Source organism: Pteropus medius, unplaced genomic scaffold (genome assembly GCF_902729225.1).
Source record: "Pteropus medius unplaced genomic scaffold, Ma_sr-lr_union100, whole genome shotgun sequence".
Classification (NCBI taxonomy): domain Eukaryota; kingdom Metazoa; phylum Chordata; class Mammalia; order Chiroptera; family Pteropodidae; genus Pteropus; species Pteropus medius.
The window spans coordinates 1,124,119-1,136,973 of NW_024340695.1; the positions used below are offsets into that span (position 1 = coordinate 1,124,119).

The window sequence follows — 12,855 nt, forward strand, 5'->3', positions numbered from 1 at the left end:
CAGCAGAACTTGTTTATTCTCTCTTAAACCACTACCACATTGACTAATAATAAAACACCAGTGGTGGCTCTTGTACATCCCCCACCTGCTTCTCTACTCTCAGAAGTGTGCTAAAGTTTGGGTGCTCAGAGCTGCTTTATTTAAAGACAATGTGGCAATTGCTGCAACCCTATGGTAGTGAGGTAGGGCCCAGTGCTTGGCCACGAGTGCATTTTGGATAAGAGAGGAGCTGTTCTATCACTTCTCAGCAGTAATTCCTTACAGTGATAAACAAGTGGAGAAATAGGTCAGGGCTCTGACAAGAGGACAAGTCTTCACAGTGATGTAAGGGCCAATGTAAAGCACATGACTGCATTATGGGTTTAATTATATCCCCCCGAAAGGGTATGTTGAAGTCCCACATACCTCAGAATGTGACCTTATTTGGAAATAAGGTCTTTCACAGAGGCATTCAAATTAAAATAAGGTTATTAGGGTGGGCCCTAATACAATAAGACTGGTATCCTTATAAAAATGGGGAAATTTGGACACATATGGAAGACGATGTATAGAGACACAGAAGAAAATGGCCATGTGTCTAGAGAGATGTATCTACAAGCCAAGGAATATCACAGGTTGCTGGCAACCACCAGAAGCTAGAAGAGGTAATGAAGGACTCTCCCTTAAAGCTATCAGAGAACATGGCCCTGGTGACACCTTGATTTCAGACTTCTAGCCTCCAGAACTGTGAGAGAATTAATTTCTGTTGTTTTAAGTCATCCATATTTTGGCACTTTGTTAGGGCACTGTGTCCTCACATTCTATCTATCATCTCGAATATCATCTCGAATATCACCTCCCTGTAGAAGCAGGATATTATGGGCTCCACGTTCCATTTGGTAAAATTCTATGTCCATACCTATCATTTTGTAAGGCTGGAGTTTCCTCAGGAAACTTATTTCACCACTGTTGGCAAATGGAATTCCTCATTAGATTCTCTTAACGAGCAGCTGCTTATGAAAAGAATTCTGGACCAACAGGAGGGAGGAAAAGGCTGCAAATGCAGATGTAGAAGAATATTAATTCTACACAATAAAGCCATTTAGGAGGAACTTTATCAATATTTGGAGATGGAAACACAAATATAAAAAAAGAAATCCTCTTCTGTATGTAGTAACTTTAGAAAAATATCAGTTACCAAACTAAGCTTATTATCTTCCTTCCCCAAACCAGCTCCTCTGGGCTTTCTAAGTCTCAAAAATGGTATTGCATTCTCTCGATCAGTTAGTCTTAAACAGAGCTGAGGCTAGAGTGAGGCAAGTGAGCTGCATGGGGTGCAATATTTAAGGAGGTGCTAACCTAAAGGGTCAGTCTTGGTCTTGAAACTCCGCATCCAGTTAATCACCAACCCCAGTCCCACCTCCCTCCATGTCATCTCTCTTAGCTGCTCCTCTGCACACAGTAGGTACTTGACATGTTAGGCTGATACAAAAGATCGGGAAAGGTCAATATTTCCTTTCTATTCTCACTGCAGCTACTTTAGTAGAGGCCTAGTCATTTGTCACCTGTTTACTGTTAGTCACGTTACAATTGTCTCCTGTATTCTTCTAATTACCAGTATCAGTTGCCCTCATTGTGTTTGTGTGACTCTCTGAGATCTAAAGAATAAAGACCAAACTGCTTGGAGTTCAAGTTTATTCCTAGTGTGGTCTGGACACAGCTTTTCACCCTTGCCTGACATGACCTTTCCTACCCCAAGCACCTTACAGCCCAGTTCAGCTTATTACTCACTGCATATGCCATGCACTTCCATGTCTTAGCACCTTAGTTCATGTTCTTTTTTCATACTAGAATGAACTTTCTCTACTTGGAAAAAGCCAGATCAGGACCCAGCACCAAATTTCATCTCTCTGTTGCTCTAGTCTTGAGTCGCAGCACTTATTTCATGCTGCCTTTTATTTAGTTAGCATTTCCACGGAGCCATCTCCCATCTCCCCATCTTGGCTGTTGACACAGAGTCCAGTTGCCCCATACTTTCCATAAGTGCTTGTTGAACCTATGTATAAAGCTGGTCAAAGGCAGCTTTTGTCATATAACTAGTCCTTTTTCTCCTACTTCTTTTATTCTTTTCCATGTTACTACTTTCAGCCACTTCTACCTCATCATCCTTGACTTTTGACTCGAACGGTGAAATAAAATATGCAACTGGACTTTTACAAAAAGCAGCGAGTGATTATCAGAAGACTTATCTTGGTGATGGCAGGAACTGTCGTCTCTCCTATTCACGTCCCTATTCGCATTGCTTGGTACACAGTAGATTCTCAATAAATAATTACCAAAAGAGTGAGTTCATAACAATTATAACTGTTTCGTGCCAGTGTTGTGTTGCATATTATTATGATAATTTTATGGAAGGATTTATATCACTTTCAGGTTTTTTTAACTATTCAAAATATCTGCATCAACCACACAGTATAATATGAAGAGTGTTTTCCAGTTTTACTACTCTTCAGTGATTTCTGTTAATAACTCAAAGCAGCCATGTGCCAGGTTGGGGTTGGACCATGCAGTCACGGAGACAGGAGAAAAGTGGGCACATGGTCTCAGCCTTTCCAGCACGTTCTCAGGAGATTTTGTCTCGTAGAACTTTTGCAATTTCTGGTAAGACCATGAGAAGAGAGGGAGAAGTTTTTACATTTAGTAACATTTATTTATGCATTCAGTATCAAGTACATAAGTGCAAATATCCAGAGTCCATAATTAAGTCCATTAGGAACTACAGAGAAAGTAATACAAATTTTAATAAAGTTAACATGCTGGTACTTTTTAGTTACCATACATGTAAATCAGCCCGTCAGTCCCACACAACAAAAGTACTGCATGTTTGTTTTGGATTTATTCATTTGTTTAATTATTTTAAGTTATACAAAACTGATTACCATAAGTACGGTCGACTGTTTTTATTTTTACGCTGTATGTGTTGGAAAAACACGAAAACATTGGTCTACAATTCTATATATTGTGATTAAAGAGTAACCCAACCAGCAACCCAAGGACATGAAAGCGATTTCCACTATTGCATCAGTGCACTCAGCAGGAAAGGCCTAGCCACAGGGGACATTAAAAGCTACAGAAGCATTGCAGAGAGAAGAACATTGAGGGAGGAAAGATAACTTAGGCTCTCGCCATCATGCACTTTTTTTTAATAACACAAAATTAAAAACCACATCTAATACACTTTTCTCTATACTTTAGTGCTTGACACAAGTGACTCAAATATCCTAAGAGTACAGGAACAGCGTAAAAACAGCTGTTTTAAAGTTTGTCTCTAAGATTATGGTACTGGGGGGAGAAACAATCGATTTGCTGTGACATGTAAGAACAGAGCTGTTGCCACTGCAGACATTCCTATTTGTTTCCAGTCCCGATGAGATATCGATTTACTCAGCGTGCCTTTTAGCACCTGGGATTTTAGCCTGAATCCTAAAAAGACAATATTAACAGATAGTAAGTCACAAGTGTTATTAATGAAATTATTTTATGACTTCATTATGTGTTGCTGCTTTAATTAGCTAAGTGACCAAATAGCTTAATATTTAAAAATACATAATTTTTATGAGTGTCCATAAACATTTTTTATACAGCAATAAGAATATGAAAATTAGATAATAAACGATCCAAGAAAGCCTCATTCCTTAAATTATAACTTTTTAGGTAAATGAAGATGTCAATCTATGTCAGGATTCCAGGATTTTGCCGTGATACAGTTCGGTGACCATTTATCACTCAAGCTAGGACACTTCCGAAAGACAAAGATGGTGCTATTACTATTCCAGGACAAGGCGCACAAACAGGATGGTTCCAGGTAAAGGAACCTATGGTTAACCTCCACATAGGCAAACTACCCAGAACTGGAATTAATAAACCGAGTCCTAGTCCTTGCTGTGCTACTTACTAGTTAGCGGTGTGACAGAATCAGATGAGCTAATGAGCTTCCCTGGTCGTAGAACATCCATCTTAAAAATGTGGTTCTGGATTAGATATCTCCAAGGCCCCTAAAATTCTGTGATTCTCACAGTATGGCAGCATTATTTTACGGTAAGTGTATACAGAAAGCATTTTGTTTTATTAGATCAAAGCTTTATGAGCTCATCGTGCAGACTCTTACTGAGACCTTCCTCTGCGCCAGGCATCCTTCCAGATGCTGGACTTCAGTGAACAAAAGGGAGAAGGTGCCCGCTCTCAGGGAGCTGTCATTCTTACAGGTGTTGAGGAGCCAGAAATAAACGAGTAGACAAACAAGAGCAGTTCAGGTGGTGAAAAGTGTTATAAAAGAAAACAAAACAAAGAGGTGTGCTAGGCAGTGAGGGAGCAGCAGCGAAGTTGGGCTGTGTCTACTTTAAATCCACTGATCTCAGAAACATGCTCAACGGACAGGAAGGGGCCACCAGGCAAAGATCTAGGAAACGTAGTGTTTCCGGAAGAGGAGAGTCCAGGCCAGTGTGCTTGAGGAGTGGGGAGAGGAGGTCTAAAAGGCAGGCAGTGGTCAGATGGTGCTGGAACTTGTCATGCTTCTGCCTCTGCTTATATTATTTATTCTTCTTGCAATGTCTTTCCCCTCATCATCCGCCTGATGAATGTTTACTCATCCTTCAAGGCTGCTGTAGACTGAATGCTTGTGTGCTCCGCTAAAGGTCACATGTTGAAATGTAACCCCCAATGCGTTGGTATTAGGAAGTGAGGGCTTTAGAATGTAATTAAGGCATGAGGGTGGAGCCTTCAAGAATGAGATTAGTGTCTTGTAAAAGAATAGTTGTTCCCTTATGTCTTTGATCTTAATATTTTATACAACTGAATTGTAATCTTACATTATCTTATAGTTATTTCTTCATTTTTGTCTGCAACCATAGGCTGAGAGCTCAGCTAGGGTGGGATCATCTCACTCATTTATACACCCTCTGTGCCCATTATACGTAGTACCTGGGACATAATAGGATGTCTCTTTTTGGAACCAATCAACCAATTGGCCAAATAAAAAATTCATGGATATGATTTGTTCAAGATCCTCAAACTAAGTATTGGACAACTTAGGACTAGAATTTCAATCTTCCAGTTTCCAAGCTCCTATTCTGGTGTTCTTGGCCATAGCTCCCAAATACAGTCTTCACTGCCAAAAATTCACCTGCAGAGTTCATTAAAATATAGATTCCACGTCCCTAATCCTAGAAATTCTAATTCTATTGGTCTATTGTAAGAATTTGAAAATTAGTATTTTTAACAGATTTCCTAGGGTTTTGGCACTACCAAGTTTAATACTATACCATGCTGTCATTTTTTAATACAAATGACTAAATATCTTCGATTTGTTGATTTTCATTAGGTATTGGTTGCACTGGGTCCTGATAACTTCAGGAATTTTGAAATGTTGATCAGATACAGATCCAAATTCACCATGAACTTAAGAGGAAGATTATAAACAGTACACAGTAAAACACAAAATCTTTGTATACTTCAGGAGAGAAATATAATTGACAATATGCAAATCTAATAGCAGAGGAAGTTTAATTTAAAGTAGTTGTTTTTTCTTGTTTGTTTTGTTTTATACATCTTTGGCTGTCTAAAATACTTCCCTTTAATTCTGATCATCACCTAGGTCTAGGCACAATATTCTAAGATTATTAGAGGGTGTTCCTATTGACAAAGACTAATCCTTTTCCAATATCTATTTGTAGGTGAAGTCTAGGTCAGCTTTTGATTAATACAAAATCTTGAATAATAAAGACAACATAAAAACTATCATTTTAGGCTGAGACACAGCTAAAAACGCTAATTTAAAAATTAAGGAAAGGTAATTTTAATGACCGTGTTTGCTATGGATACTTATAACCAGAATCTTTATCTCCTAATGTATAAAGTAGCCATAAAGTAGAGTCTATCAAAGATTCAGGTTTAAAAAGCCATAGTATTAATTAAATAAGCAAACGGACACACACACACACACTTGTTGAGTTGAAATGGTGTAATTTAAAATGCTAAGAAAAGTTTTAAAGATTTAAAAAATTTTTAAAGCTTTCAAAGTAATTTCAATGGTTTTAAAACCAGTGATATTTGTTGTTTAAAAGACTGAAAATGTTTGTTAACTTGTTTTTATTTCATTTAAACTTTTGTAAGTTAATTTCACTTTTCTGAATCAGGTTTCCTTCTATCTTCCACCCAACCTATTTTGGTTTTGAACAGGAGCCAGTCCTCAGAAAGAACTTAATATCATTCATTCTAAAACTCATTCATCATGATAGCTGAAATAAACCAGTCAAAGTTTTGTTTAATTGAGAGTTTTAAAATTTATACTTATTTTCTGAAATAACATCAGTGGGAAAGGCATGAATATGGCCCAAATAAATGAATGATCATAAATCAACCTATTGTTTTATTCTTTTTATTACACTACCTAATGCACTGAAATGCCTGCTTAAGATAGTCTCTCCTGCAGTTTTATAAACTGCACTAAGTAACTTACTTTGCCACAACAGCATTTATGTGAGTCCTCACAAGTCCCAGGTATTGGTCAATCTGTGCCTACGACAAGGAAGAAGTCATGAGCATATCCAAAAGTCACAAGGTCAAAATGTAATGTGAATGTTTGACAGCACATAGGACTTACCTGGTGCTTAACATACACTACAGGTAGAGTAAACATTGAAACCACAGCTGGGATGAAAAACAAATATAGTATTAAAATTCTGAGAGTTATCATTAAGAATAAGCTTATAGATATGTGTTTATATAGTTCTATAGTTTATATAGTTTATGTAATTCTAAATGTAGAATTATTTATTATAGTTAACATTCTAGATAAAAGATGACGAGGTAGTTCATAAGGAACATAAAGAAACGCTAAGCCATTTACAGATATTAATTATTCCTGGAATAAAGGCAGACTGTGCCCTCCCAAGATGAAAATGGATTTCTGTCCATAACTTCTCTGGTAAATATATGTATTAGAAGCCAACTGTGGTTGAAGAAAAAAAAACTTCAGACTAAGAAATTCATTATTCATGTGTGATTCGTTATAATACTCTTTACTGAACTAAGGTCAGGGAATTGTGCACTCAGGGATATCTGGCCTGTGTTCCCAGGAATATATCAATACAAGCTAACAACCCTCAGCTTAGGAAACTTCATGCTCATGGAGTGTGTGAAGGAAGACAAAACACGCTCGCCTGTCCTTACCCATGAGCAGCAGGGTCAGGCCATTGAAGAGAGCGCCAACGTAAGTCAGGAGCCACATCAAGACTGCAAACTGAAAAATGAAATGATTGTCACAGCTTCTAAATCTGTGATGGGTAAGGGTCTCATTTCACTGACATTTTTTAGATTAGAATTTGAGGCAAAATTTATCATGATGTCAATAGGAAATGTAGGAGCACTTTTAGCTGAACACGGAATTACTGAAAGAAGATTCAGTCTTTGCTTTTCTCAGAACCTTTTGGATCTCCTTGTTTTAAGACTCGAGGGACTCAATAAAATAATCACCTAGGGCAGGGATTGGCAAACTGTGGCTCTTGACCTGTTTTCGTGTGGGCCCCCAAGTTAATGGATTTTACATTTTTAAATGGTGAAATAAAATCAAAACAAGAATAACATTTCATGATATGGGAAAAGGATATGAAATTCAATTTTCAATGTTCATAAATAAAGTTTTACTGGCACACGGCCACAGCCAATCACTTATATATCATCTGTCACTGCTTTCCTGCAACAATGACTTAGCCGAGGAGCTGCGACAGAGATTGTGTGACCCACAAAGCCTAAAATATTTACTGGATGGCTCTTTACAGATAAGGTGTGCTGACTCCTGCTCTAGCCTACAGTATTTACATTATAAATATAAATAGAAATGTCACCTTAAGCCTGATGGTAAGTAATTATAATCTCTCTGGTATCTCTCTTTAGTCATTACTTGGCAAGAGGTTATTCCAGGAAGGTACCTTGAGGGTCAAGGCCATGGCACTCACTTTTCCTTCTGCCCTTCCTTTAACAGTTATGCAGCAGCCCCTGGTACAAGGTGTACAAAGTGCTCTGGAAGCACTGGGAATTCACAACAACCTTGCCAGGGCCCTGAAGCGTCATGATTGATTGACTTTGATTTTACATGTAAACCTTAGGGTGGTCAAAACAGCTTGTTCCAAGAAACCCTGTGAGTTCAATGAAAGCATCAGGAACCTGAGTGTTCTCAGGTGCTGAGGTCCTTTGCCTCTTGGACGTTTTACTATTAGCAGTCTTTCAATGAAAAAGCACACATGTGCTTCAAATTCCCCAAACTAGGTTTTATTTTAAAATTAATTTTAGGAAATTGGCTGAGAATTTTAAATGGTAAGGAGAAGCAACCTGGTGTGTTGTAAAAAGTATGGAACTAGAAGCTGTGTGGCCTGGGTTTGATCTCATTTCTATCAGTGACTCACTGGGCAACCTCAGGAAGTAGCTTAACCTCTCTGAGCCACAGTTCCAGCATCTGTAAAACGAGGAGATTCGACTGGATGAGCTCCATGGTACCATACAGCTAGAAGTTTTCTGACTCTAAAACGTAATTTGTACTTGCTTTTTATTCTCCATTATGTGGTGGTTCGTTATATTATACCTTTACCAAAAAAAAACAAAACTCAAGACCGTAAATGAACAGCTTAAGCAATCATACTTTTAAGGAATCCACCAGGTCCTGGACGAGGAAGAGCCTCCTCAGTTCTTTAAGTGTGTTGTTCACATAGAACTGCAGGCAGTCCGTGTACTTCTGAATCTGCTCTTGAGAAAGGGTGATCTCGAGCTCCAAGTAGGTCCTGTCAACAAACCACCCCCACAGAGAACTCCATCAGAGAGAAGCACGAAAGAGCTAAGTTTTCCTTCTTTCACTCTGAGCATGACAGCTGGGTATCCTGGGGGTTTATGCTAGCCGGTGGGCTGCAGAGCACCATACGTGCCCTGTGCCCTGGGCAACACAAGAATCATGGTGCCTAGTGGGGTGCTGTGACTGCTTCTGTCTCCCAAAGATAGCATTCTAGTGTGAGATGATATCTGGAACAACTGGCTAGGAATGGAGAAAAGTCAATCCAAAATCAGCTCATTTGCTGAATTCTCTATAAATCTCCAGCCCACGATGTAACTGTGAAAGTCCTCATTTCTCCTTGGCTGAGTGGGGACAAATTATCTTTTTAAATAGTGGAAATATTTAAAATTCCCAGCTGCCAATTATTATTCATCATCTAAAACTTTTAAGATTTCATATTTAAATTTTGGAAAGTTCTTCCAGATTTTATCTAGAGAGCTCTAAAAGTGAGCTGGGCCATATTAAAATGTTCACTGATTCTATTAAGAGTGCTATTTCAATAACTGCATTTTTCATTTGTTCGAATAGTTAAATTTAATTCTTGAGTAGATAAATGAGACTCCTCGAGTGTATAAAAACCAGTCCATCCTCCTGTTTGGCCATGTCTCCCACAGAGGTCCATCCTCCCATGTTGTCTGCTGACCTAGAATTCTCACAGTGTTTATCTAACTCTGGGAATTGGGATAAAAAGAGGAAAGCAGCACTTAGCTTGAGTTTAGGGAGTTTATGTTTAAATGTTATGCCTTTTCTCCCCTTTAGAGAAAAATAAAAAAGTACTGATTTGTCCAGATAGGATGTTTTGATTCAATATATATTCTGAGTTAGGTATTTCTTTTAGTGACAAAATAACCAGGAGGGAAGTTCTACATTTTAAAATAGTCTCCTAAAGGGAGATAAAGTAGTTGGGCTAATTTGCCCCTGTGGTTGAGGGCAGAGGCTGGGTTAGGGCAAGACTCTAAATGTGTGGTCTCTGGTCACAGGCTGGGGTCACTAAGTAGGTGTGGTATTCGCCCTGATAAAGCAAGTCTCTACTTCTCCCATCTTCCCACCTTTGGCACGGGAACTTGTGGAGCCAAGGTATAGCCCCGAGATCCCTTAACTCTGTAATTGAAGAAGGCCAAATACATCCCAAAGGCAAGAATGCTCAGACTGTATGTAACTGGATTTGACACTGAAGTCAGGAACCAGAGGGTGGGAAGGGTCTTTCTATATGCAGCCTTTTCCCTTTTATCAACAGGTCCCCATAACACAGGAATCTTTTCCCCTTTTAAGAGACTTGGTGCCCTGATGCCTTGATTTAGCTGACTGGTGAGGGTGAGCCAGGGAGGTCTGAGGCTTCCCCAAGGAATTACTGGGACAGGCTGAAACCATTGTGCAGCAGCGTCTGCATATCTCATCCAGGATGCAGAACTGTCCCTCGGTTACAGGAACGGCCTGCACTCTGGGGCCAACACCGGGTGAGCAGCGACTCTGACAGTCAGTGCCAAAAGTACCCGGGCTCACAATCTAGAATCAAGAGATAAATCGGGGTGGAGGTGGGTGGCATGCAGCTGGCAGTGCTAATACCCCTCTTTGCCACATTTCATATATCCTCTAAGTATATCGCCTTAAAAAAAAAAGTCCTCCTCTTCAGTGTTCATTCCAGTCAGATTTCCCTATTATAAAAATGGAAGGAACAGAGGTAGGAATATTATAAGACTGTTCATGCACCTTGCACCTCTCAGAAGTTTGCCCCGTTGGTATTAACTTCCAAAGAGCATAGAAATAAAAATCCAAACACCCTAGTCTTGGCTCTGTGCTACTTACTGGCCATGTGACCTTGGATGAGTCACTTTATTTCTTAGAACCTCAATTTTTCCACCTGTAAATAGGGATTAGAATGCTCTGCCTTTTCACAGAGTTGGGAGGATTAATTGTTGAAACACTCTTTAATTATAAAACATTATTTACATATCATGGATTATGATTACTATTCGCGATAATTAAATATAAAATATTAATATTAAATATAACTATGTTTATGTTATATAAATTATTTAAATTTATATTAAATATAAAGTATTTAATTAGTATTAATTAAAATATAAAAACTCAAAGCAATAAGTGTTAGAATAGAGATAATCGAGTTTGTTCTACAAACTCACCAGAAATACCAGATGTTAAAAGGCAGGTGCTAAAGGAGACTATAAGAAGCCCGTCTTTCTCAGAGAAACATAACCCAAAGTGCACGGGAGTGAAACAGAGGCAGAGGGAGAGTCCCTTGAGAGGCTGGGCAAGGGCTGGTCTGGCTGGGAGACTCACTTGAAAGGGTGGCCCTCGTCGGTTTTCTGCACAGCTTGTAAAACAGACTTGTAGATGCGGAAACTGATGGTGGCCGAGAGCGCGGCCAGGGCCAAGTAGGCCACGACGCTCACGACGCTGAACTGGGTCAGGGAAAAGAGCAGCAGTAGGAAGCTCCCAAACACGATCCCAGTCTGCTTGATGTCTCGCCAGTACAGCAGGTCAATAGCTGTGGGGAGGAGACACAATGCACACACCACTTAACAATGGCAGGGCCCTGGGAGAGCTGCTGTGGCTCATTCACAAAGCCAGGGCTGCTGCAGGCTGTCACTGGCCTTCACGCAAGTGAGTGGATACAGGGCTACGCCCAGGGCACTTACTGTCACTCCATTTTGCTTTGGAAGAATCATTTCGATCCCTGACAACAGTTCATAAATTCATAGATTAGAAAAGGCTGCTGAATCTCCAGCGACCATCTCTCCTTGAGCATATCTCAATGGGCTTCGCCATTTGCACAGTGGCCCAAATTATGTGATTTTGAAACAAAACTGAAAACACAGAGGACTCTGTGAAGAACCTGTTCTCCTCTTTTGGATTGTGTGCATCTTGATGCCCTGCTGGTAATTTTATGTCTCAGTGGTGGCCTGTGGATGTGTATACCAGTAGCACAAATGTTCCTGCTGCTGAGGAAAGAGAGGTTCTGGAGAAACTGTGCCTTCTGAAGCAGGGCAGCGGGCCTGGGAGGTCCCAGCCAATGCCAAAGGCATCTGACTGAAGATACGGCCTGCCTCCAAAACTGCAGAGTTATGGGATGTCTCAAGGAACCCTGGAGCTGACATTCAGATTAAATCACTTTGTACATGATTTGTTCACTTAAATCTTGTGACTTAAAAATCTGAAACATAGGCTTTAAAATCTACATCACATTTATCATTCGGTTACTTCCCTCTTTCAACTTAGAAAAAAATTAAATTCAAAAGAAGAAAGCCATGGTATTCAAATATGATACAAAATGGAAATATTTTGAATAGTCCAGTCACCAGATTATTAAAAAAGCATAGAAAATCTTGCTTAGGAATGTACATAAATTTATTCTCTAATTAGGCAAGTAATATTTTTTTAATTGCGATCTAATTGACATATAACATTGCATAAGTTTAAGGCGTACAATGTGCTGATTTGATATATTTGTATATTGTAATGTGATTACTACCATAGCATTAGCTAACACCTCTATCACATCACATAATTATAGTTTCTTTTTTGTGGTGAGAACATTTAAGATCTAGTCTCTTAGCAACTCTGAAGTATATAATGCAGCATTTTGACTAGAACCACTATGCTATGCATTAGCTCTCTAGAATTTATTCATCTACTAACTGCAAGTTTGTGCCCTCTGACCAACATCTCTCCATTTCCCTCAACCCCTAATGCTTGGTAATCAACATTCTACTCTCTGTTTCTATGAGTTTGGATTTTTTTAGATTCCACACATCAGTGAGATTATACAGTATTTGTCTTTCTTTAGCTGACTTATCTCACTCAACACAATGCCCTCAAGGTCCACCCATATTTTTATAGAATGTTATGTCCATTTCCAGAAAGAGAAAATAAGGCATAAATTTTCCATCTCACAATCAAATGAAAGTGGCAGTTACTTACACTGCCAGCTTCATGTGTGGGGCACCTGAAGGTACCTGAAGGTTTACAGAATT

The 12,855-nt window shown here is 39.2% G+C and overlaps 1 protein-coding gene across 2 annotated transcripts in view; it reads right to left on the minus strand.

Moving 5' to 3' along the window:
• Positions 1-2,667: 2,667 nt before the first annotated feature.
• RTN1 (reticulon 1) overlaps positions 2,668-12,855 on the minus strand; it is a 163,170-nt gene continuing 152,982 nt past the window's right edge. For both annotated transcript variants that reach the window (XM_039864172.1, XM_039864183.1), the window contains 6 exons: positions 11,162-11,369; positions 8,675-8,813; positions 7,210-7,279; positions 6,641-6,687; positions 6,497-6,555; positions 2,668-3,462 (listed from right to left, as the gene is read on the minus strand). In XM_039864172.1, coding sequence (XP_039720106.1) covers positions 3,420-3,462; positions 6,497-6,555; positions 6,641-6,687; positions 7,210-7,279; positions 8,675-8,813; positions 11,162-11,369 — 566 coding nt within the window. In that variant the 3' untranslated portion in view covers positions 2,668-3,419. The remainder of the gene's footprint in view (positions 3,463-6,496; positions 6,556-6,640; positions 6,688-7,209; positions 7,280-8,674; positions 8,814-11,161; positions 11,370-12,855) is intronic.